The sequence below is a fragment of the Carassius carassius genome, chromosome 7, assembly GCF_963082965.1.
Source record: "Carassius carassius chromosome 7, fCarCar2.1, whole genome shotgun sequence".
Classification (NCBI taxonomy): domain Eukaryota; kingdom Metazoa; phylum Chordata; class Actinopteri; order Cypriniformes; family Cyprinidae; genus Carassius; species Carassius carassius.
The window spans coordinates 16,325,324-16,352,017 of NC_081761.1; the positions used below are offsets into that span (position 1 = coordinate 16,325,324).

At 38.6% G+C, this 26,694-nt stretch overlaps 1 protein-coding gene across 1 annotated transcript; it reads right to left on the reverse strand.

Annotated features, from left to right (window-relative positions):
• Nucleotides 1-3,450: 3,450 nt before the first annotated feature.
• On the reverse strand, nt 3,451-5,230 carry LOC132143063 (secreted frizzled-related protein 2-like). Its single transcript, XM_059553224.1, has 3 exons — nt 4,692-5,230; nt 4,489-4,569; nt 3,451-3,818 (listed from the first exon to the last, which is right to left on the reverse strand). Exons 1-3 carry the CDS (start codon nt 5,188-5,190, stop codon nt 3,511-3,513), a joined length of 888 nt encoding a protein of 295 aa, XP_059409207.1. The 5' UTR covers nt 5,191-5,230; the 3' UTR covers nt 3,451-3,510.
• Between the last annotated feature and the right edge of the window lie 21,464 nt (nt 5,231-26,694).

Here is a 26,694-nt window from a genome sequence, read left to right on the forward strand (position 1 = left end):
TGTTTCTGTCTCCTAGCGGTCAAACCAACAATGCCCCAAAAAACAGTATTCTACAGTAACTACAGAACCAACAATATAAAACCAGTGTTGTTTTGAGTTATTATTATTATTATATCAGCCTATTTGTTAATATTTGAATTTGCTTGTTTTTATAATATATTTTTTTAATGTTTTTTTATACGTTTAAGTTTTTTAATGTGCATCTGTCTCTTTATTAACTTATTTTGTTTCAGTTAGTTGAAGGCAGCATTTTTCATTTTCGTTTAGGTTTAAATGCAATAATTAAATTAAAGGTAAATATAATTCAAATTTTAAACCATTGATGAAAAAAAAATTCAAATAATAAAAAATATTTGTTTTCCTCAGTGCACAAACTCTTATTAACCTGTCTTCAGAAGAGGCAATGGGTACATTATCTTCATTTACTCCAAAATAACTTCAATGTTGTTGTCATATATATATATATATATATATATATATATATATATATATATATATATATATATATATATATATATATATATATATAAACATATATATACATATACATATATATATATATATATATATATATATATATATATATATATATATATATATATATATATAACAAAAAGCTTTTTGGTTTTCTGAATGATCCTTCTAAAACACAGAATAAAAATCACTGTGATGTATGTCTTGTAAAAATGTGCTGCACCTTGGTAAACTGATACTAGCCACTAGATGGAATAGTATGTTAACAGCAGCCTACTCTCTCGGGGGTAAAGATCACCAAACAAGTTCTTTACCAAACCAATTGACCAGTGACGTAAATTGAATTGACATTTTTTACCCCTGCTAAATTTCATTGTTATTTCATCATTGTTAAAATGTAAAATGTAATATAATATTGTTGGATAAAATGCATTTTATTTCTGAAATCAAAGCCATCCACTAGGGGGAACTAAATACCACAAATACCTGCAACATTTTCTTTTTCTTCTTCTTCTTTTTTTTTTTTTTTTTATAAAACACACACACACATATACATATATATATATATATATATATATATATATATATATATATATATATATATATATATATATATATATATATATATATATATATATATATATATATATATATATAAAATAATAATAATAATAATAATAATAATTACAAATTATTCAAGGAATATATTTAAGGCTTTAAAGTAATTTACTGTTTTTTCCCTTTGTTATTTCTTGTTTCTTTTAACGTATACAAATACCTGCAACCTTCTGACAGTCTGTTTACTGTTAATTAGCAATAGAAAACTATAATGTAATCCAACGTCAAATAATTTTTGTATACATATTGTTAAAAAACAGATATTTAAAAAAAATAAAAAACACACCATCTATGATTTTCTTTTTACATTTATTTGCACTTATTATGTATTGTGTGCGGGCTGAAGAAAAATTATACAAATCATCAATGATCAAATTACATTACGTGGTGGTGGGTGTAAAAATAAATGCATTTAACACTAATGAAATGACATAATTTTGCTACTGTGATGAACAAATGAAATGGAACAAGTTTTGAAACTGTACAAGCTTAAAAATAGGAATATTTACAGAGTATATCAAAAGTTTGGATTATTATCTTAATAATGAGATGTTTTTCACTAACCAACTGCACAATAAAACTGAGTCAACATTGCTCTAACTGCAGCACATAGAGAAGCATGTCTCTGTGGTTTTACCAGCATGTGACTTTACTCTAATACTGGGTGTTCATATGCCAAAACAAAAGAAAACAGCAAACCACTTTGCGAGAAAAATAAAACACAAACCCATACAGTACAGCATTATTTAATAGAACTGACAAAGAAAGAAAACAAACCAATACTATATAAAACTGCTGATTGTAATTTAAAGAATATTATACAGGAACAGTGCAGTATTTAGGCTCAAGTAGAAAGAAGACAAAAAACACTGGGCTAAAGAAACCACACATTTGTTGGCCTACTCATCATTGTCTGGTGATAAATGAAAATATTCACATAAACATACATGATCATACTTCAGAGACTACTGTCACATGGAATATTTTTAAACATTGAGAATAGAGCCAGCTATCTCATAGTGCTGATAAAAGTACTTAAAGCAAAACTACTCACACAAGCACTCTCACTTATGTACTGTGGCAGATTCAAATCCACATAGACCATGCATTGCTAGAAAACATGTTTCCTAACCATATTTGATAGAGGAACTGTATATGAAATGGCATGCATTTCATCTTACTTCCTTGAAATTTTCATACCTAGCATTTCAACTTCTCACATGCAAACTTTTCCTAAATATATGGTCCCCCTTTCTTATTAATGGGTCTGACTTTTCCAGTAATTTCTGTGACAATTAAGACAATTAATGCACAGGCATACAATGGCATTCTAGGAAATTGTGTGATTTTAACTTTAACAGAAGTCATATAATGATATTCAGTGGAGTTCATGTCTGGGTTTTGGGCGGGCCAGTCAAATTCTTCCACACATTCATTAAATCAATTATGTTTGAACTTTGCTTTGTGTACAGGGGTATTGTCATTCAAAAACAGAAAAGGACCTTTTTCCAAACTCCTGAAACAAAGCACAGAATACTCTACAATGACATTGTATAATACAGCATTAAAGGGATGGTTCAGCCTAAATGTTAAATTCATGTCATTCCAAATCTGACTTCTTTTCACCTTTGAAACACAAATGAAGATATGTTTAATGAAACCTGAGTGAGCTATTCCATTTAAAGTCAATTCAAATAGATATTTGCTGCTTTAAAATGTTAATAAGACATTGTAAACACAGAAGCTCAACTGTACTTGCTTGATGTACAAAACAAATGTCACTGGGTCTTGCAGAAGCTCAAACATGCTTGTGTGACACAAAAACACACATTATTGGTTGCTGTGAACAGGACTATTTAAACTTTTGTTTACCATAGTTTATGTGCTCTATGCATATGGATTGATGAATGTTTATGTGAATAAATGCTTAAATTAAATCTATTCATCGTATAAAGTAACTGGGTCTCTTAGAAGCTTTGGATTAAACTGTTCAATTCATATGAATTACTTTTACAATGTCTTTATGAACTTTTTTAAGCATCAAAGTTTTGGTGGCATGGACTTTCAATAGAGGGACAGAAATGTCTCATGTTTCATAAACAAATGTCTTCATTTGTGTTTGAAAGAATTTTTGTGTATTTGGAATGGCATGAGGGTGAGCAAATGACAATAGAATTCTCATTTTTGGGTGAGATCCTTTTTAAACTTGTTTTCACTGGAAATAATGACAGAACTCGTTAAGTGACTAGAAGCATTGTCCACATACTCTACATTAATTAACGCTAGAAGATTTTATGTCTGAAACTTGTTCTGTGGCAGTTTTGAGGCTCTATAGTATTGCATTTAGGTACTGTATGGTGTGACTGTTACAGATCTTCATTTTCAAGACCATTTGAGTGCTCTGATCAGTGGACAATCCTAGCACTGAAGCTTGCGAATACTACGAGAAATTCTCTTAAATTCCTGCGGACCTGTCTGCCAGCGCTTTAATGACGTGATGACCAAATTTCCATCCATCTTTTGGCCCATCACCAGATAAGCAGCATTGGTGTCATTAATTTCATCACACACACACTGGAGACCATCTTTCAGCCAAAGTACCATCTTCCTGAAGTCACGATCAGTAACGCCACCATTCAGCTTGTAGATAGTCTTGCTCTTGACTTCTGGAATGATTTTGGTTTCGCCATTCATGTAGGAGATCTCCTTGACTTTGATCTTTAAAGCTAGTGTGGAAATACAATTGAACGTTGAGGACAATGGATATAAACAACTACTTGAATTCAAGGTAGACCAAATTTATGAATAACTTCTTGATTCCTAGCCTAGGCAGTTTTTTTTTTTTTAGATTTATGATTCTTTGAAGATTAAAACATTTCTTGATGTTACATTATAACTATTTTTTAATGCACCAAACTGTTTTCAAAAGAAGAGGAAAATAAAAGTATTTTGTGGAATTTAAAGTGATTGTTCCCACCAAAATAAAATTTCTGTCATTATTTACTTTTGCTCATGTTGTTATAAACTGGTGTGTATTTATTAAATGCATATTCAAATTCATATATGATATTCCTCTTAATTATTTTTTTCTTCTTTTTTGCCTACACAAAGAAAGTTAATGCATTCCAGTGCTGTTCTGGACCCCACCCACTTTTGCTGCATGGACAAAAACATTCACAAAGATATCTTCATTTGTGTTCTGCAAAATAACTTCATTCAGAACAATATGACGGTGAGTACATGATTTTTTGGGGCAACCCATTTAAAGGTTATTTTATATGACATTTGGCTGCATAAGCCCTTTTTGTTTAAAATTTATCCTTATTTTTAAGAGTGTAAAGCAGAGATGCCACTACATTAACTCAGCTGTTTAAATAAAACAAAATACAGCCTTACCAAAGTCATTTTTGCACAGGCTGTCCACAATTCCATTGTCATCCTCGGGCTTTTCTTTGCAGGCTTCACACACTCTTGGAACTGGGCAAAAAAGATCAACATAGCAGTAAAGGTAAAGGGTGTGTATATGCACTTAAAAAAGGTTAATAATAATAATAATAATAATAATAATAATAATAATAATAATAATAATAAATGTCTACCTTCCTTGGTGACTGGCACTAAAACATCTGCGCCAGCAGGTGGTATGCACAGGTCATTATCCAGAGGGAAGCGATTGCAGTCCAACATGTCCGGCCAAGGGAACCCAAACGCGGCCATCACAGGAGCGCAGCCGCTCTTTACGCTCTCACACAGCGACCTGCACGGCTGAATCGGCTCGTCCAGATCAGCCAGACACACCGGGGCGAAAAGAGAGCAGAGAAATTTCTTGGTGTCAGGATCACACTGTTTCTGCACCAGAGGGGTCCAGGAGGAAGCCTGTTGCAGAACCTCATTCATGGTCTCGTGTCCGAGGATGTTAGGCAGACGCATCTCCGTGTACTCGATGTCATGGCACAAGAGCAGGTTTGCAGGTATGGGTTTGCAGTTGCTCTTTTTCTGAAAGCGCTCTGGCTGGTCGAAGGCGTATAATCCATGAAGCGCATCTAGATATCCAGGTAAGGAAAGCGCAACCAGCAGCGCCAGATACGCGAGCATCATTGTTTCAATGAGAGGAGACAGAACACACGTCTGACGCGGAGTTATGGATAACTGAATTCTCTTCTGTACCAACCTGTTCTCATAGTAAAGACTGGGCGGAGCGAGAGAAGGCGCTTAGATATCCACTGCTGAAGTTTCTGCTGTTTTTTGCATATGGGTCAGCCCTTGTTCTTGATAGAAGGGTGGGATGGCAGATATCCTGGGTGGGCATTTTTTGGGGAAGGATTATTGCTATATTAAAAATATATTGCTATATTAACTATACACTGAAAAACAATTTCATGCATGGGCAGCCTAGAATAGCACTTTCACAACATTTTTTTTCTTTATTGAATAGTAAAAAAATAAATAAATAAATAAAATCCCTCTTTGTTCTCTTTCTCTGGATCATTGTTTCTACACTGGCGATTCTTTTGAACTTTAATCATGTCTAGAACATTAAGGGGACCTTTGTTTTGGGGAAAATATAAAGACCAGACCACTTATGGTAAAGGAACTAAAAAAAAAGGATTTAAATGGATTTAATTGAATAAATTAAAAGAAGAAAAAAAGAACAGTAAAATAAAATATTGTTAAATAATCAATCTGAACTGCAAATAATATAATAACATAAAAAATAAATAAATGTTTTTATTTTAAAATATGCAACCATTCAATTTTAGTTGTATTCTTAATATGATGAAAACCCAAAAATAGGGAAATGCTTTTGTTGTCATAATAATTATGAATTACATGAATCACGTAATTGACAGCCACTCTTTCTATTCAAAACTTTGGCAAAAAAAAGTCGAAAGGTTTGCCTCACAGACTAGCCGACCTATATACGAACGCAACTTTCATTGCACAGCTCTTATTTCAGTGTTGTTTACTATCTGTTTGGATTCTAAGCATTAACAGCGAGTCAAAATGGCTAAGCTTTCTACTGAACTGTGTTGCCTACATACATTTTAGCGGGTTTATTTTTTAGAACGCAACTGCTCAGATAATTTCATTCAGTGGTAGGCTATGATACATATTCAGATATTTCTGCCTATTTTCGCTCCTTGTCAGCCTAGAGCTGCTTTTCCGCAACAGACAGAAGCTCCGCAATAAATTAGTGCGCCTTGCTTTCAGCTAATAAAAAAAAAAGCTTAAATTTTCTGTTGTTACTTTATAATTTTGTTGGGGCAGGCTCCAGCTATACCTTAAACTTTTCAACTTTTCAATACAGTCCACTTCTTTTCATTACTTCACACACACACACACACACACACACACACACACACACACACACACACACACACACACACGCACGCACGCACGCACGCACGCACACACACACACACACACAAATAATATATATATATATATATATATATATATATATATATATATATATATATATATATATATAATATATATACAACCCGAATTCCGGAAAAGTTGGGACATTTTTTAAATTTTAATAAAATGAAAACTAAAGGAATTTCAAATCACATGAGCCAATATTTTATTCACAATAGAACATAGATAACGTAGCAAATGTTTAAACTGAGAAATTTTACACTTTTATCCACTTAATTAGCTCATTTAAAATTTAATGCCTGCTACAGGTCTCAAAAAAGTTGGCACGGGGGCAACAAATGGCTAAAAAAGCAAGCAGTTTTGAAAAGATTCAGCTGGGAGAACATCTAGTGATTAATTAAGTTAATTGATATCAGGTCTGTAACATGATTAGCTATAAAAGCTTTGTCTTAGAGAAGCAGAGTCTCTCAGAAGTAAAGATGGGCAGAGGCTCTCCAATCTGTGAAAGACTGCGTAAAAAAATTGTGGAAAACTTTAAAAACAATGTTCCTCAACGTCAAATTGCAAAGGCTTTGCAAATCTCATCATCTACAGTGCATAACATCATCAAAAGATTCAGAGAAACTTGAGAAATCTCTGTGCGTAAGGGACAAGGCCGGAGACCTTTATTGGATGCCCGTGGTCTTCGGGCTCTCAGACGACACTGCATCACTCATCGCCATGATTGTGTCAATGACATTACTAAATGGGCCCAGGAATACTTTCAGAAACCACTGTCGGTAAACACAATCCGCCGTGCCATCAGCAGATGCCAACTAAAGCTCTATCATGCAAAAAGGAAGCCATATGTGAACATGGTCCAGAAGCGCCGTCGTGTCCTGTGGGCCAAGGCTCATTTAAAATGGACTATCTCAAAGTGGAATAGTGTTTTTTGGTCAGACGAGTCCAAATTTGACATTCTTGTTGGAAATCACGGACGCTGTGTCCTCCGGGCTAAAGAGGAGGGAGACCTTCCAGCATGTTATCAGCGTTCAGTTCAAAAGCCAGCATCTCTGATGGTATGGGGGTGCATAAGTGCATACGGTATGGGCAGCTTGCATGTTTTGGAAGGCTCTGTGAATGCTGAAAGGTATATAAAGGTTTTAGAGCAACATATGCTTCCCTCCAAACAACGTCTATTTCAGGGAAGGCCTTGTTCATTTCAGCAGGACAATGCAAAACCACATACTGCAGCTATAACAACAGCATGGCTTCGTCATAGAAGAGTCCGGGTGCTAACCTGGCCTGCCTGCAGTCCAGATCTTTCACCTATAGAGAACAATTGGCGCATCATTAAACGAAAAATACGTCAAAGACGACCACGAACTCTTCAGCAGCTGGAAATCTATATAAGGCAAGAATGGGACCAAATTCCAACAGCAAAACTCCAGCAACTCATAGCCTCAATGCCCAGACGTCTTCAAACTGTTTTGAAAAGAAAAGGAGATGCTACACCATGGTAAACATGCCCCGTCCCAACTATTTTGAGACCTGTAGCAGAAATCAAAATTGAAATGAGCTCATTTTGTGCATAAAATTGTAAACTTTCTCAGTTTAAACATTTGCTACGTTATCTATGTTCTATTGTGAATAAAATATTGGCTCATGTGATTTGAAAGTCTTTTAGTTTTCATTTTATTAAAATTTAAAAAACGTCCCAACTTTTCCGGAATTCGGGTTGTATATAACGCATATCTATTTCTGATTGAGTAGCTAAACAGTCGTTTAAGGGGGCCATGCCTGGAGCTAGGTGTCATTCCGAATTGCATAATCTGGCAGGGCTGTAGAATTTTCACAACACTGGCCCTTAGGTTATGTGTCTTAAAACATAGTTGCAGCTTTCTTGGTCATAGAACGTTCAAACGGTGAAATAAATTGTGTTTCTTGATCCACACTTACTGTTTATATTACATCAAGACACATTTACTGTTGAGGTTGAGGTCTATATAAAAACAGGTCAAACAAATACCAAAGCATTTAAAAAATGAAAAGTTTGCTTCCCCATTAAACTACAGGCTATTATTTCAGCCTTTGCATTCAATTGGTTGACTGCTGAGTCAGACAATTTGTCTGGTTTTACCCATGGACTACATTATTTAATGATTGTTCCAAAAGAGAAGCAGTTACATGGAGAGTGAGTATGCCTTAAAGTTCTGAACATAGTTTTAAACACATCAACTCTGGGGACCCACCGGTGGGTCCAATATTGCATATGCCTAATTCTCAAAAAATCAAAATAACAGTTGAAGTGGTTAAATTGTAATACAAAAGAAAAACAGAAGTTAACCAGTTGTGTACTGAATGTACACTTAAGAGTATACTTTTATGAATTAAAAAAGTACCAATTTAGTCCAAATTAGTACTGAAATGCTTAAACTTATACATTGCACATAGCACTGATTGTAGTATACTTACCACCAGGCTCGATTCTAGGATTTTCATTTTAGGGGGCTCAGCCCCCAGTGAGGGTATAATATGAATAATAGCCTAATAATAATAATATATATATATATATATATATATATATATATATATATATATATATATATATATATATATATATATATATATATATATATATATATATATATATATATATATATATATTGTGACGCGCGTCCCGAGCTCTCATCAGCGTCGCCCTGGAAACAGAGCAGGCACACCTGCATCCGCTCATTACGGGCTGAGCGGTCACACCTGCAGCCCATCGAAGACGGGCTTTATAAGCTGCGCCGATGAACACAGAGGTGAGAGATGTCTCCAAAAGACTCGGCTAATCATTCTCTGTGTTTCCCTCCAGACAGCAGCGTGTGACCGCCAGCCCTCACCAGACACGGACTTCACGGACCCACACAGGACTGCGCACCGAGAGAGAGATAGAGTAGGAGAGAAGAAGACTGAGCACCGGAAACCCCTCACATTGGCTATTTCCCCTTCACGGCTGTCAATAAAAATCCACCCTTCGGGGAACGTAAGTTATGACTATAACTATGGATCTATGAGACCGAACGATGACTGTCACCACGGTCTTACCTTGAATGACGCCATTCCTCCGCCTATCCTCGAGAGCTAATATCAACAATGTCAGGTGACTGACCTTAGGGGTTGGCTATATAACATCCAAGGTGAACTAACCACTTCCTCTAGCCTGGAACGCCCCAGTTCGTCCCGAGTGACAAAGGATGGTGACGGTCATTGTACGGTCTCAAAGATCCATAGTTATAGTCATAACTTACGATCTATTTCGACCTCACTCAGACCGTCACCACGGTCTTACCTTGTCTTACACATTAATCCTATAAAATCTCGTAAACGTGCATGAGCTGCTCCAAGAGGCTGCGGCACAGATATCTGAGAGTGCTACCCCCTTCAGTGTCGCCCAGGAAGTGGCCATGCTCCTGGTAGAGTGAGCAACCAGATCACCAGGGATAGGTAGATTTTGGTTCACATAAGCTTGTGAAATGGTATCCACCATCCAATGAGATAACCGTTGCTTAGACACAGGTTTGCCTGCACACTTCTTGTCAAAACATACAAATAGTTGTGTGTGTGACTGTCGTAATTGTTGAGTTTGCTCAATATATGTGTGCAATGCTCTAATAGGACATAGACAACAATGATCCAGCTCTTCACCTGAACAAAGGGGATCTGGACGGAAAGCATAAAGCTCAATTACCTGATTTATTGTGCTAGGCTTAAGGATCTTGGGTAGGAATGATGGGTTTGGCCAGAGAAAAAACCCTGTTTTTTCTGCCTTCCATCTCAAGCAGTCTTCACTGACTGATAAAGCATGCAATTCACCAACTCTCTTGGCTGAACATAGTAGGAAGTAGGAACACTGTTTTCCATGTCAAAAACTTGAGATCTGCTTGCTCCAAAGGTTCAAAAGGTGCTTTGGCCAGTGAGTGTAAGACAATAGAAAGATCCCAAGCAGGTGATCTCAAAATTTTCCCTGGTTGCAGGCGTTTTGCATCCTTGAGAAATTGAGACACCAAAGGGTGTTTGCCAATATTTGCACCATCTACTGACACATGAAAGTGTGAGATGGCTGCAATGTAGACTTTTATGGTATTGACTGATTTCCCAGAATCAATCAATGTTTGAAGAAAACGAAGAACCAATCTGGTGTCACAATTGGCCGGATCTAGTTGTTGGTCTTGACACCATGTTGAGAATATTCGCCACTTGCTAAAATAGTTACTCCACGTAGACGGTGCCTTAGAACTATTTATTGTCCTTAATACAGCTTTATCTAAGTTTTCAGAGAGGGACTGAGCAAGGGCCATACCCATAGTTGAAGTGTCTCTGGACTCGGGTGCCAAATTTGGCCCCCCGCTTGAGAGAGGAGATCTGCTCTCCTTGGTAACTGCCAAGGGTAACCTTCGACCAAAAGTACAAGAGTCGGAAACCAATGTCTCTTTGGCCAACTTGGGGCCACAAGTAAAACCTTGTGACGGCCAAAAGCTACCCTGTTGAGCACAAGGTGGATCAATGGTAGGGGAGGAAAAGCATACAATTCTTCTGGCCATTCTTGAGAGTGCATCGATCCCCAAAGGGCCTCCCTGGCGGTTCAGGGAATACCATAGATTGCAATGAGTTGTCTCTGTGGTCGCAAACAAATCGACCTTTGCCATACCGAAATGCCTCCATATTAAGCTCACCACTTCGGGATGGAGACGCCACTCTCCCGGGAGAGGTCCAGTTCGAGACAGCAGGTCTCCTGCTCTGTTTGCTACTCCCGTTATGTATACTGCTCTGAGTGATGAGAGTTTTGGAAATGCCCAAGAGAGTAGTTCCTTTGTCACCTGGAGACACCGCGCTGATCTGGTGCCGCCCTGGTGATTGATGTGGTACACTGCAGAGATGTTGTCTGTACTCACCAAAACATGTTTGTTCTGCAACAACGGGAGAAAAACCCTCAGGGAGAGATGGACTGCCCTGAGTTCCAGCACTTGATGTGCTCTGTGGTCCAGGGAAATTTCCAGTGTCACCTGATGGACCTGCCTTCCCAGACTGCTCCCCACCCTGTTAGAGAGGCATCTGTCGTTATCACAGACCATCTCGCTGGGATGTTGCCTAGAGGAACCCCTTGTGATGGTAACGACTTCCAAGGGTGTAACATTTGGACACACCTTCGTGTAACCTTTATCCTTACATGTCTGTGTAATTTGGGATGCAAGTGAAAGTTGTTCAACCAATGTTGTAGTGGACGGGCTTTGAGAAGGCCGAGTGGGACCACAGCTGCTGCTGCTGCAATCATGCCCAACAATCGCTGAAACTGAATTAACTTCACTCTCTTGTTCAGATGGAATGATTGCGTTAGACTGACCAACTGTACCACTCTCTGGGTGATAAAGTTGCAGTCATCAGTTGGGAATCTAGTGAAATTCCCACAAACACGGTCTGTTGTCTGGGACTTAGATTGCTCTTTTCCCAGTTCACTTTGAACCCGAGAGACTGAACATGTTGGAGCACCATTTCTGTGTACTTCATGACTTGGCTGCGAGAAGGAGCACAAATTAGCCAGTCGTCCAGGTATGACAGAATTTTCAAACCTGCACATTGAAGAGGATGAAGGGCTGCTGAAACCACCCTGGTGAAGGCCCTTGGAGACAGAGACAGGCCAAATGGAAGGACCCTGAACTGATAAACCTGATTTTGAAAGGCAAAGCGAAGAAACGGGCAGTGATCCTGACAGATGGGTATGTGGTAGGTCTGGGACAACGCGTCGAGGTCATCGATGATGTCGACGCAAAAAATACGTCGACGCAAAATATGCGCATCAAATCGTCGACCTGTTTTTATTTCTCTAAAAAACATTTGCAAAACGTTTACCTTATGTGCACTGAATATACGCGATGGCCGGATCAACATTCTGTCCAACGTTATATAACCAATCCAGGGGTTTTTCTGCATTGATCTTTTTTTTTGGCGGCTGTCAAAGCCTTATTTGATCGGTGAGTGATGTAGAATAGAATGACTGCTGCGCCTGACAGGGCGCGTACGAGAGAGAGCCCCGGCTGTGCACGCGCACTCACAGTCTTCAAACAACACGAGCACTTCTTGCTCTCTCTCTCCCTCGTGCATATTAATCAAAATCATTAAACACGATAGAAAAAGGTTGAAACACCAAAGTTTCAAACGTGCTCGCGCACTCACAGTCTTCAAACTACACAAGCGCTCTCTCTCTCTCTCTCTCTCTCTCTCTCTCTCTCTCTCTCTCTCTCTCTCTCCCTCTCCCTCTCCCTCGTGCATATTCACCAAAATCATTAGACACGATAGAAAAAGGGCGGAACGCCAAAGTTTCACGTGGAGCATTCTGAGATTTTATTTTTCTCCATGACAGGCTGCTGGCTCCCACTGTTAATTTGTATTTTTTATTTTTTGGAAAAGCACTCTCTGTATTAGCTTAAAGCCCTCAAGTTTACATTGGTTACTGTATTCTTTCAATTGCTCTAAACAAGTATTTTGGGTGACCTTTTTTATTGAATGCTAGACATCAAGTTGCAGTTATTTTCATTTGAAAGAAGAACTTTTTTTTCAGTAAGCTAGGCCCTATGTGTTCAGTAAGCTTGTTTCAGTAAGCTATGTGTTTTCAAGGCTTCAAGGTTTTATTGAATGCTATCTCTATATAAGTGCAAAGTAATGCATTCTTAGTCAGTCTTTTATTTTGTAATTTTAAGAGCAATAAACATATATTGCAATGTTAAGGAATTCATGTTTTTTTCATTCAGATATGTAAATCAACATGTATATATTGTTAGTAGTCAATTAATGGGGAGATAATCGAAATCGAATCGGTCTGGGAAAACTAATCGTTAGATTAATCGATGCATCGAAAAAATAATCGCTAGATTAATCGTTTAAAAAATAATCGTTTATCCCAGCCCTGGTATGTGGAAATAGGCATCCTTCAAGTCTATGGAAGTGAACCATTCTCCCAGTTCTATGGATTCTAGAATTTGTGCTGTAGTCAGCATTTTGAAGGGCAATACCTTTATGAATTTGTTCAGCCTTCGTAAGTCTAGAATGGGTCGAAGTCCCCCGTCTTTCTTTGGCACTAGGAAATACTTTGAATAGAACCCAGTGAGCTGTCTGCTGGTGTTTATCTGTACAATCACCCTTTTCTGAAGTAAGACGGTGATCTCTTTGGCCAAAATTTGTGCCTGGACTGGGTCTCTGACTATGGTCATATGAACCCCTGAAAAAGTAGGAGGGCGCCGCCGGAACTGTATCCTGTATCCTGTCTTGATGGTATCTAGAATCCAAGGATCTGATGTTACCTTCTCCCAACTTTCCAGGCACAGTTTGGAGCATTCTCCGGCGACTCCGAGACTGCTATGCCTGGCCTCCTCGGGATTTGAAACCCCTGGTAGGACGCTTCTTAAGTGTTCCTCCCCTGACTGGTTTATGAGCCTGGTCGGTCTGGAGAGCCTAGTAAAAAGGTCTGGTTCCTCGATCATGGAACTGGTAACCCCTAGATCGTCTTCTATCATACCCCCAAGTTTCTGAACGAGGAAAGAGTGGGGGCTGAAAAGAATGAGCAGCCCTATGGCCATATTTGGTAGGGCCAGCAAATGTTTGTTGAACTGACTCCCTTCTGCGTCTTGCCTGATCAGAAGTATCCAGTAAAGCCTGTGCATCAGTGTGAAATATCCGACCTGGAACCACTGGCATATTAGTCAGATCCTTCCTGATTGCGTCAGGTAAAGATGTTTGAGCCAACCAGATTTGTCTTCTGGCTAAAATTGCAGAAGACATAGATGCCCCTATGTCCCGGGTAAGCTGTGAGTGTGTGATGAGTGGTGTGTCAATCAAGCTCATCACATCATGCTCTTCTTTATTAACAACTTTTCTTAACACAGCCAAAACTATTGCTAGAGCATTTCCTGAACGGGCTGCCCGAGTAGCTGCGTTATATGCTTGGCTCATTAACCGGTCTGTTTTTTGGCACTCCTTACCGGGACAACGAGGATTGTCAGTAACCTTATCAGGTCCCAAAGCGGTTAAAGCTGCGATCTCTCGCTCCACGATGGCATGTTCCCCATACCACTCTCAGCGGGGTAATCTAATTTAACAAACCGTCTACATCCTGCATTAAACTGGGGTGCCGCTTTTGGATTATTCCAGGCTTTCCTCAACATCTGGGAATAATCCTCAGCTACGGTAATTGAAACTGTAGGCTTTGCAGGGGAAATACTCGCCCATACACCTTGTGTGGGGGCTGGAGCTGTAGCTTCTTCCGGAGCATTAAGGCCCAGAATCCTTGCCGCACTTAAAATGCGTGAAAGAACATCTGAATGTAGGCTTCCTTCTGAAACCTCAGACCTGGATTCATCTCCCTCGTTCTCGTCTGCATTCTCCTCTCTACCATAAAGGGAGTTATTTGCATGCAGTGACACGGCATCCGTATAATCATCCCTATCTTCCTGATGATATGTTAACTCATCTCCAAGAGAGGGTGCAGCCCGGCATGCAGATGGCTGTGTGCTTACTGAAGAATTATGTGTTTCAAGCTTACTAGCTAAGTCACGCAAGTCTGCCAAGATTTGCAACTGAGTGTTTTCCTTGGGCTCTTGGACTACTGTGGCTTTCTTCCATTTATCTGGAGGCATGTCAGAACCTGAAGACCTGAAGAAATCATCATGCCTCTTGCGTTTATGAGAGGAACTACTGGGAATAATTTCTTTATTACCACCAGTTAAATGTTTAGATCTTTGCACTCTTTCCTGTAAAGATAGCTCCAATGCAGCTGCACAGGGATTTTCAATATCATCTAGTAAATGTTGCATACCCAAACAGGAGGGACATTCGCGATGCCCATCTCTTGGGTGTATGCCAGTTAGGCAAAAACGACATTTTGAGTGACTCATGATAATAAGCCAGAGGTCAGGTCACTCATATAATTATAGTCTATGAAAGAGAAAATAAATCGCAGTATTTTAACTAATTCTGGAAGTTGAACTGCAAGATTCCAAAATAACTCAGCATTTAGTTGAAAAAACAAGCAAAGAATGCCATTAACAAATAGATTGTGACGAATCACTAGATCATTAATCAAATTGAACACTTCATTAATCCACAAAAAATATATGCCTGGTATTAGTTAAACACAATTAACCAGGTACAATTTAATATAAATATTGTGACAAATCACTCTTCATACTCATTCAGAATAAGTCTGCGAACAGAACTCCTTGAAAACCATATTAGAAAATTATATATCCATCATTCTACGTGCGCACACGCAGTAAATGGACAAGAAAACTTTTGTCTGCTGCGAACAGCTGACCTGAGAACCAAAATAAATACCTGTAAACAAACAGAGAAAAATAAGCAAATACTCACCGACACGCGATTTCCAACGGCGCGTCAAGATATTTAAATGAGAAGAAAAACTACTGCAATCCTCAGGGACTTTAAGCACCTGAACGTGACGGATTGAAACTAATTTCTCCTGTAATCAAAATAATGCGCTCTACCGATTCGGTCTCAGATGAGGCGAGAAAGGCAAGAGGAAGTGGTTGGTTCACCTGGATGTTATATAGCCAACCCCTAAGGTCAGTCACCTGACATTGTTGATATTAGGTCTCGAGGATAGGCGGAGGAATGGCGTCATTCAAGGTAAGACTGTGGTGACGGTCTGAGTGAGGTCGAAATAGATCTCCCCTTGCTCCTCGTGTCGTGTACTTCTTCACCCCGTCACAATATATATATAAATAAAATAAAAAATGTTAGATTAATAGGGGTCATATATACTAAATGTATATGATCTCTGACACACAACCTGTTTACTCACAAACACAACATTTTAATGTTTGTAAACCTCTTTGCCAAATGCACTGGAATATGTATTATATTGAAAGTTAAATTTTCAAATGAAAATGGCAACATGGTCGTTTTATAAAGTATGTATTCATATTTTCTTAATTTTCGCATGGAGGAAACAGCTGTGGTGTGATGAAGGGTGAACGCAGGGGCGGACTGGCCATCTGTGTGATCTGGAGAATCACAGAACGGCCGGTACTCCAGGATGACCGGCGGGCCAGCCCACCACCCACCACGCACGCAATACACCTCATTCAGACTATAAGTCGCACCTTAGTATAAGTCGCATCAGTCCAAAATACGTCATGACGAGGAAAAAAACATATAAATCGCACTGGATTGTAAGTCGCATTTATTTAGAACCAAGAACCAAGAGAAAACATTACCGTCTACAGCGCTCTATTTTTTCAGTGGTAGACTACAGGAGCACTGAGCAGCATAGAGCGCCCTCTCGCGGCTGTAGACGGTAATGTTTTCTCTTGGTTCATTTCTCTCGGTTCATGTCAAATTATGATAAATAAGTCGCACCTGACTATAAGTCGCAGGACCAGCCAAACTATGAAAAAAAGTGCGACTTATAATCCAGAAAATACAGTAAGTATGGAACATGAGAGGAGAAAGTTACTTGCTAGGGATGATGTTAGGAAGTGATATTCAGGTTGCTACATTTTTAATGATTACAGTAGTTAAAACAACTAAACTTCAACATTTTAGCTGTAAAATGCCACATGCAGTAGCTAATATTAAGAAATATTTTGTGCTTTTACTTTTAAAAATGTTGGTAACGTTACAGTTAATGCTTACAAACTTTGAATATTTTGAATACAGAAGTTACATTTGTAATGGTGTATTTTCATTTAGATGTGGTATTATTATTTGTGCAGTAAGATTAACTCAGCTCAACTTTAAATTTAAGGGCCCCTAGTCAGATTTTTTTTTTTTTTTGTCAAACCACCCTCAGAAGAAGACAAAATACCTGACAGTACAGAGAGTGTTTAAGTTGAGTGTTTAAATAAACAGTACACAAAGATGGCGCAGACAGACTGTTTTCGAGTTTCCGCGCGCCGATTGCTTTGGGCCGGGTTTAGTCAAACTCCAGGGCTGTTTTTTATTCCCAGTCCGTCCCTGGGTGAACGCAGTGAAAACTTAGGCTACAGTAGATGGGGAACCAATTATTGCTGCCCCATGATTTTTTGTAAACTTGATTTATGACCAAAAACTGCACAGATGCAATCTATCGATAAACACACACATTGTGCTCTTCTTGCTCTGCGCTGCTGCAGTCTGCGGCTTGAAAAAGATGGGGAGGAGCCGAAGTCTGCCGCCGTTGTCATATGAAATTTAAAGGGGACTGAGGAGATCACGAATTGGTGTACAGTTTATGGAGCTAATTGCTAAATTATAACGGGGCTGAGCAGTTATATAACTATAGCCCCCCTAAAATGGTCTATAGTGATGCCATGCTTACTACAGAAATTGTACTTGGAAAATATACTTGAACTTTTCTTTACTTAAGTTTACTTAACAAAATTAACTTGAAATATACTTCATTTTGTTAGGGTACTTCTAGTTCATATTAAATAACTAAAATAAATACATAAATAAAAGTCTCAAAAAGGGGGTTTGCAGCAATGCCATAGAAGAACCATTTTGGGATTTCCCAAAGAATGTTTCAGTGAACATTTCTTAAAAGAACCATTTTGTTTTTTTTGTTTTTTTTTGGATTGAGGAACATGTTAATAATTTAATAAACTATGTTCACAATAAAGAATATTTTTGTTACAAACGCACACACAAAACGAAACATCCAGTTGCAGTCTTTAATGGGAAATCCAAAATCAAATCCAAAACAGGCAGCAGGTCATAAACAATGAAAGCAGTCCAAAAAACAAGAAACATGAAAAACACTAGGAAACACGAGAAGCAACTAGGGAACACGAGAAGCAGGGTGACATGCAGGGCTGGACTGGGACAAAAAATCAGCCCTGGACTTCATCCAGACCGGCCCACTATGCAGTTAAACATGCGCGAGCACACACTCTCACACACACACACACACACACACACACACACACACACACACACACACACACACACACACACACACACACACACACACACCACATGTCTATACATACATTAATCTGCATGTAAAATTACTGATTAGAATGTATTACTATCAAAACCAAGAAAAAATAATAAACAAAGAAAATGCAAATGATTTTATCAGGCTTTATTTTAAATATCTAAAGGTCTTAATTTATGTGCTTCTTATTATTCTAATAGAAATATTAATGCTTAGAGTACACAATTTCTGCTGTAACTATATTTCATGTGCTGCAACATAACACTTGTTTTTTCTATATTAATTTACACAAATTACCTGCTTATAGTAGGCTAGTATTAAGACCACTGATCTACAGTAAACGTGATTTAGAAAGATCACTAATCTACAATAAAATAAAAGAGTAATTAAGACAAAGAACGTTGTGTAGTGATTTATAATTAATTTTTCTTAACATAATCAAAGGCCTTTAAAAATCCTTGAAGTAGACTGGCTTATATATTCAAATGCAGAGCTCAATGCTAGGGTTCAAAACTGTACTTGCCCTGCCATAACTAAATACTTAAATAAAAATAAAATTGCTATTGTTTTCTTTGTAAATAAGCTGCAATCTCATTTCACAATTCCAATTTCAATACCACAATAAACACTAACTATTAAGTTCAAACATTAATGAAGACAAGTGAACAGTCAGCAATAAAATAATAAAAAAAATAATGACACAGACCGATAAGGCTTCTGCCTGGCACTTTAAGGGATTTTTTTTTCAATTGATTACAAATTGAAAAAATATATCTCACATAAATGCTGTAAACATACAGAGACATAGAGCATCAGCTGTTATTATTAAAGGTTAAAAATAACCAATTAAAATATAATATATATAATGCAGTTTTCATTATAATAACAATTATTTAATGACAGATGAAAATATAATAAATGTTTACTATAGTGCACATATTTAGCAAAATACTCCTTTCTTATGGCTATTTTTCTCAACTAACCTGCTATGGTCTTTAAATGGCTTTCTTGAGGTAAATGTAACGTTCTGTGACATAATTGTTCTCCTGCTGTTTTGACTGATGACTGATTGATCGATATTATTTATGAGGCATATATACATTTCGGTAAGTTGTACTGTATCTTTAAACAGAAAGTAACAGATGATCGATTTACTTGAACTGAGGTGCTAAAGTGATCTGTCACGTCACATTTTCTAACGCCAAAACGGTATTGTCTGAATTTTGTAATAAAATGGACAGAACCTGAGAGCTGAGGATTTTAAATGTCATTTATATAGATCAGTGAGTGGTGGCATATTACAGCTGGAATATCCTAGCTTTTTGAAACAAAACAATGCAGTAGACTACGTCGTGTATCATTACATTTCTGTCTCACCTCAACAGTCAAGTCCCGCCCTGCTGACATCTTCACTTAAGTCTTTTGCCTTCCAGCAAATAATTTATTTATCTTGACACATTTGGTGGCATCTGCCTCAAGTGCTTGTCGTTTTCTCTCTCTCAACTTTCGGCCCCTCCTTTACGCTTAGATATTTTATTATTTAACATATTGAATTTTGTTGCAGTTGTAAAACGGCCGCTTTTCAAGGCTAGAACTTGATTCTGATTGGCCAATGAGCAGTGAACACGTCACGTCTCACATCAGCATCAAGCGGTTCCATGAGAGAGACACATAAGGCCGGAATTGGACTATACAACAATATTCTTACGAATATATTTGCGATTAATAATGATTTAAAACCAAAATACATTATGCACCGGCCCAACCAGACCGCGGCCCACTGGGAATCGTCCGGTAGTCCCGATGGCCAGTTCATGCCTGGTGGCATGAAATAAGGACTCCATGAAACAGATAGAGACAGGCTGGTTTATATGGACAGGTGAAAACGATAAAAGTGGAGACAGCTGAGTGCAATTAACAGGTGTGCAACTAACAGTGATGAATGGGACAAAGGCTTTTGGGAAATGTATTGCCTGCAGTGGGGTGACTATGGGGAAGTGAGACCACTAGTGGACACCCAGGGAAACACAGACCAGACACTGTGACATTACCCCCTCCCCTCTAAGGAGCAGCTACCAGATGCTCCACTGAACACAAGAACAAACCAAAAAACAAAAGAAACCAGGAGGTGTGATGTTCTCATTCAGGTATTAGGCAAGAATCAGACGTGTGTACTCAGTATGCTTTACTGTGACAACATATTAGACAGTTCTTACACAGACACCCATCCCTCGCGGGCTTAAGCCGAGTTCAGACTGCACGATTTTCAAAGTAGTCGGGTCACTGTTCTTTTCACTGTTCTTATCTTGGCCAGCATTCAGTCACTGCTGTGTTCACACTGCACGATGGATCGGCGACAGAAGGTTTCACACTGCATGACTTTACAATAGGAAAAATCGCTGACAGCTCTGTCTGGCACGCAAACTATGTTTCACAACCAAACACACGCGAGATGTGACAAGTAAACAACGCGATATCACACGTGCAAGACCAGAGTTTTCACGTGAGACTGGGATAGCTCAGATGAAACGTCAAACAGACACGGGTGCTCCTGCTAAATTTATACTAATTTATCTTCCATTTCATGGGTCCAAAGAAGAAAGCCTTTTTTCTGAAATGAACTCATACTTGCTGGTCTATAACTCCTCCCTGCTGCTCTGTATATTGCTCTCTCATTGGCTGTCGGTCATTGCCGATGTAGTTTTCAGAACACTTTTCAGACAGCATGATTTTGATTCACCGACAGGACCAGATATTTAGTATGCCAAATATCTCACGGGTATCGGCGACTCATCGGCGATTCTCTCAGATCGCGTCTTTGCTCATTCACACTGCGTGATTGTCACTCGCGTGAACGAGCTCAGATTTGCCTGTGATTTCGGGCATTTGTCGGCGATTTCTCAAAACTTGTCGGCGAGCCAAAAACTGGGCTAAAATCGTGCAGTCTGAACGCGGCTTTAGTGCTAACATTAGACGACCCGAGTACCACTGTGCGTCAATGTCGTAAAACATCACTGTCGTTAACTTCATACTGCATATCCTAAACACTACATCATTCTTTTTTTTCTTTTTTTTTATCAATTAGATCCACTACATTGAACATATGTGACTGACTCACTTATCATCTGTAACAACAGCAATACTTGTCATACGTAACCTGGCAGTAGAAAGTGTAAACATATAATTCAAACTTGTGCTAGAACAAGCACATTCAGGTAACCTATCAAGTGTGCTTGGAATGAACAGCATCAAATTACTTCATAATCACTGAAATACATTCTTATGCATTGTGCAAATGGTTTTGGAAAAAAAAGAAGAAAAGAAGAACAGTCATTCAGAAACCTTTAGATTAATCTGTTAGACAGAACAGTCCTTCAGAAACCTTTAGACTAATCTATTGCTGGATTCAGTGTAAACATTCCTCACACAAGCTCATAGTCATTGAGGTATGATGGACGCTGGCGGTTAACTCGAAAAGGATATTTTGGTTTTACAGCAACACTGTCCTCATTAACAACAGTTCTCTCATCCTCCTCATCCAGAACTGTGGGCGCATCTGTTGTCTTGGAGATTATCTTTTTAAAGAAGGATGAATTCCTTGTTATGGAATGTCCATCTCTGGTTGCCGTGATCATGGAGCCGTTGAACTTTTCCACAGTGTATGGCTTGATGTTGTATGGGGTAGTGAGTTTGTTGTGCTTTAGTTGTTGGTAGAGTACCTTGTCACCAGGGGTGAGTGAATTCTCAGCACATAGAGACTTTTTCACCTAGATATCACACTATAGAGACTGTGTCTGTTCCCCGAACTAGAAAATACAAAAAACGTCCAAACCAAGTTAAGATTAACAATTTAATTGAGGTTCAACAAATAAAAAACAGAAGCAATATGGATAAACAAATGATAAAGCTTGGCTTATTGAATTTCAGATCCCTTTCTACGAAAACACTTTTTGTAAATAATATGATCACTGCTCATAATATAGATGTACTCTGTTTGACAGAAACCTGGCTAAAACCTGATGATTACATTATTTTAAATGTCCACTCCCCAAGATCACTGTTATAAACATGAGCCGCGTCTAAAAGGCAAAGGTGGAGGTGTTGCTTCAATTTATAACAACGTTTTCAGGATTTCTCAGAGGGCAGGCTTCAAGTATAACTCGTTTGAAGTAATGGTGCTTCATATAACATTATCCAGAGAAACAAATGTTAATGATAAATCCCCTGTTATGTTTGTACTGGCTACTGTATCCAGGCCACCAGAGCACCATACAGACTTTATTAAAGAGTTTGGTGATTTTACATCCGAGTTAGTTCTGGCTGCAGATAAAGTTTTAATAGTTGGTGATTTTAATATCCATGTTGATAATGAAAAAGATGCATTGGGATCAGCATTTATAGACATTCTGAACTCTATTGGTGTTAGACAACACGTTTCAGGACCTACTCATTGTCGAAATTATACTGTAGATTTAATACTGTCACATGGAATTGATGTTGATGGTGTTGAAATTATTCAGCCAAGTGATGATATCTCAGATCATTATTTAGTTTTGTGCAAACTTCATATAGCCAAAATTGTAAATTCTACTTCTTGTTACATGTATGGAAGAACCATCACTTCTACCACAAAAGATTGCTTTTTTAGTTATCTTCCTGATGTAACAAAATTCCTGAGCATATCCAAAACCTCAGAACAACTTGATGATGTAACAGAAACTATGGACTCTCTCTTTTCTAGCACTTTAAATAATGTTGCTCCTTTACGCTTAAGGAAGGTTAAGGAAAACAGTTTGACACCATGGTATAATGAGCATACTCGCACCCTAAAGAGAGCAGCCCGAAAAATTGAGCGCAGCTGGAGGAAAACAAAACTAGAGGTATTTCGTATTGCTTGGCGGGAAAGTAACATATCCTACAGAAAAGCATTAAAAACTGCTATATCTGATTACTTTTCTTCTCTTTTAGAAGAAAACAAACATAACCCCAGGTATTTATTCAATACAGTGGCTAAATTAACGAAAAATAAAGCCTCAACAAGTGTTGACATTTCCCAACACCACAGCAGTAATGACTTTATGAACTACTTTACTTCTAAAATCGATACTATTAGAGATAAAATTGCAACCATTCAGCCGTCAGCTACAGTATCACATCAGTATCACTATAGACCCCTGAGGAACAGTTCCACTCATTCTCTACCATAGGAGAGGAAGAATTGTATAAACTTGTTAAATCATCTAAACCAACAACATGTATGTTAGACCCTATACCATCTAAGCTCCTTAAAGAGGTGCTTCCAGAAGTCATAGATCCTCTTCTGACTATTATTAATTCCTCATTGTCATTAGGATATGTCCCCAAAACCTTCAAACTGGCTGTTATTAAGCCTCTCATCAAAAAACCACAACTTGACCCCAAAGAACTAGTTAATTATAGACCAATCTCGAACCTCCCTTTTCTGTCCAAGATACTAGAAAAGGTGGTATCCTCACAATTATATTCCTTCTTAGAGAAAAATGGTATATGTGAGGATTTCCAGTCAGGATTTAGACCGTATCATAGTACTGAGACTGCTCTCCTTAGAATTACAAATGATCTGCTCTTATCATCTGATCGTGGGTGTATCTCTCTATTAGTTTTATTGGATCTTAGTGCTGCGTTTGACACAATTGACCACAACATTCTTTTGCATAGATTTGAACACTTTGTTGGCATCAGTGGAAGTGCATTAGCATGGTTTAAATCATACTTATATGACCGCCATCAGTTCGTAGCAGTGAATGAAGATGTATCCTATCGATCACAAGTGCAGTATGGAGTACCTCAAGGCTCAGTACTAGGGCCGCTACTCTTCACGCTTTATATGTTACCCTTGGGAGATATCATCAGGAAACATGGTGTTAGCTTTCACTGTTATGCTGATGATACTCAGCTCTATATTTCTTCGCAGCCCAGTGAAACACACCAATTTGAAAAACTAATGGATTGCATAGTCGATATAAAAAAACTGGATGACGAGTAATTTCTTACTGCTAAATTCTGAAAAAACAGAGGTGTTAATTATAGGACCTAAAAACTCCACTTGTAATAACCTAGAACACTGTCTAAGACTTGATGGTTGCTCTGTCAATTCTTTGTCATCAGTTAGGAACCTAGGTGTGCTATTTGATCGCAATCTGTCCTTAGAAAGCCACGTTTCTAGCATTTGTAACACTGCATTTTTCCATCTCAAAAATATATCTAAATTACGGCCTATGCTCTCAATGTCAAATGCAGAAATGTTAATCCATGCATTTATGACCTCAAGGTTAGATTATTGTAATGCTTTATTGGGTGGTTGTTCTGCACGCTTAGTAAACAAACTACAGCTAGTCCAAAATGCAGCAGCAAGAGTTCTTACTAGAACCAGGAAGTATGATCATATTAGCCCGGTCCTGTCAACACTGCACTGGCTCCCTATCAAGCATCGTATAGATTTTAAAATAATGCTTATTACTTATAAAGCCCTGAATGGTTTAGCACCTCAGTATTTGAAATAGCTCCTTTTACATTATAATCCTCTACGTCCGCTACGTTCTCAAAACTCAGGCAATTTGATAATACCTAGAATATCAAAATCAACTGCGGGCGGCAGATCCTTTTCCTATTTGGCGCCTAAACTCTGGAATAACCTACCTAACATTGTTCGGGAGGCAGACACACTCTTCTAGCAGTTTAAAGCTAGGTTAAAGACCCATCTCTTTAACCTGGCATACACATAATATACTAATATGCTTTTATTATCCAAATCCGTTAAAGGATTTTTAGGCTGCATTAATTAGGTAAACCGGAACCGTAAACACTTCCCATAACACCCTATGTACTTGCTACATCATTAGAAGAATGGCATCTACGCTAATATTTGTCTGTTTCTCTCGGTCACCGTAGCCACCAGATCCAGTCTGTGTCCAGATCAGAGGGTCACTGCAGTCACCCGGATCCAGTACGTATCCAGACCAGATGCTGGATCAGCACCTAGAAAGGACCTCTACATCCCTGAAAGACAGCGGAGACCAGGACAACTAGAGCCCCAGATACAGATCCCTTTGAAAAGACCTTGTCTCAGAGGAGCACCAGGACAAGACCACAGGAAACAGATGATTCTTCTGCACAATCTGACTTTGCTGCAGCCTTGAATTGAACTACTGGTTTCGTCTGGTCAGAGGAGAACTGGCCCCCCAACTGAGCCTGGTTTCTCCCAAGGTTTTTTTCTCCATTCTGTCACCGATGGAGTTTCGGTTCCTTGCCGCTGTCGCCTCTGGCTTGCTTAGTTGGGGACACTTCATCTACAGCGATATCGTTGACTTGATTGCAAATAAATGCACAGTTACTATTTAACTGAACAGAGATGACATAACTGAATCCAATGATGAACTGCCTTTAACTATCATTCTTGCATTATTGACACTGTTTTCCTAATGAATGTTGTTCAGTTGCTTTGACGGAATGTATTTTGTTTAAAGCGCTATATAAATAAAGGTGACTTTGACTTTGACTTAATATCCAAATCCGTTAAAGGATTTTTAGGCTGCATTAATTAGGTAAACCGGAACCGGAAACACTTCCCATAACACCCTATGTACTTGCTACATCATTAGAAGAATGGCATCTACGCTAATATTTTTCTGTTCCTCTCTTGTTCCGAGGTCACCGTGGCCACCAGATCCAGTCTGTGTCCAGATCAGAGGGACACTGCAGTCACCCGGATCCAGTACGTATCCAGACCAGATGGTGGATCAGCACCTAGAAAGGACCTCTACATCCCTGAAAGACAGCGGAGACCAGGACAACTAGAGCCCCAGATACAGAACCCCTGTAAAGACCTTGTCTCAGAGGAGCACCAGGACAAGACCAAAGGAAACAGATGATTCTTCTGCACAATCTGACTGTGCTGCAGTCTGGAATTGAACTACTGGTTTCGTCTGGTCAGAGGAGAACTGGCCCCCCAACTGAGCCTGGTTTCTCCCAAGGTTTTTTTCTCCATTCTGTCAACGATGGAGTTTCGGTTCCTTGCCGCTGTCGCCTCTGGCTTGCTTAGTTGGGGACACTTCATCTACAGCGATATCGTTGACTTGATTGCAAATAAATGCACAGACACAATTTAACTGAACAGAGATGACATAACTGAATCCAATGATGAACTGCCTTTAACTATCATTTTGCATTATTGACACTGTTTTCCTAATGAATGTAGTTCAGTTGCTTTGACGCAATGTATTTTGTTT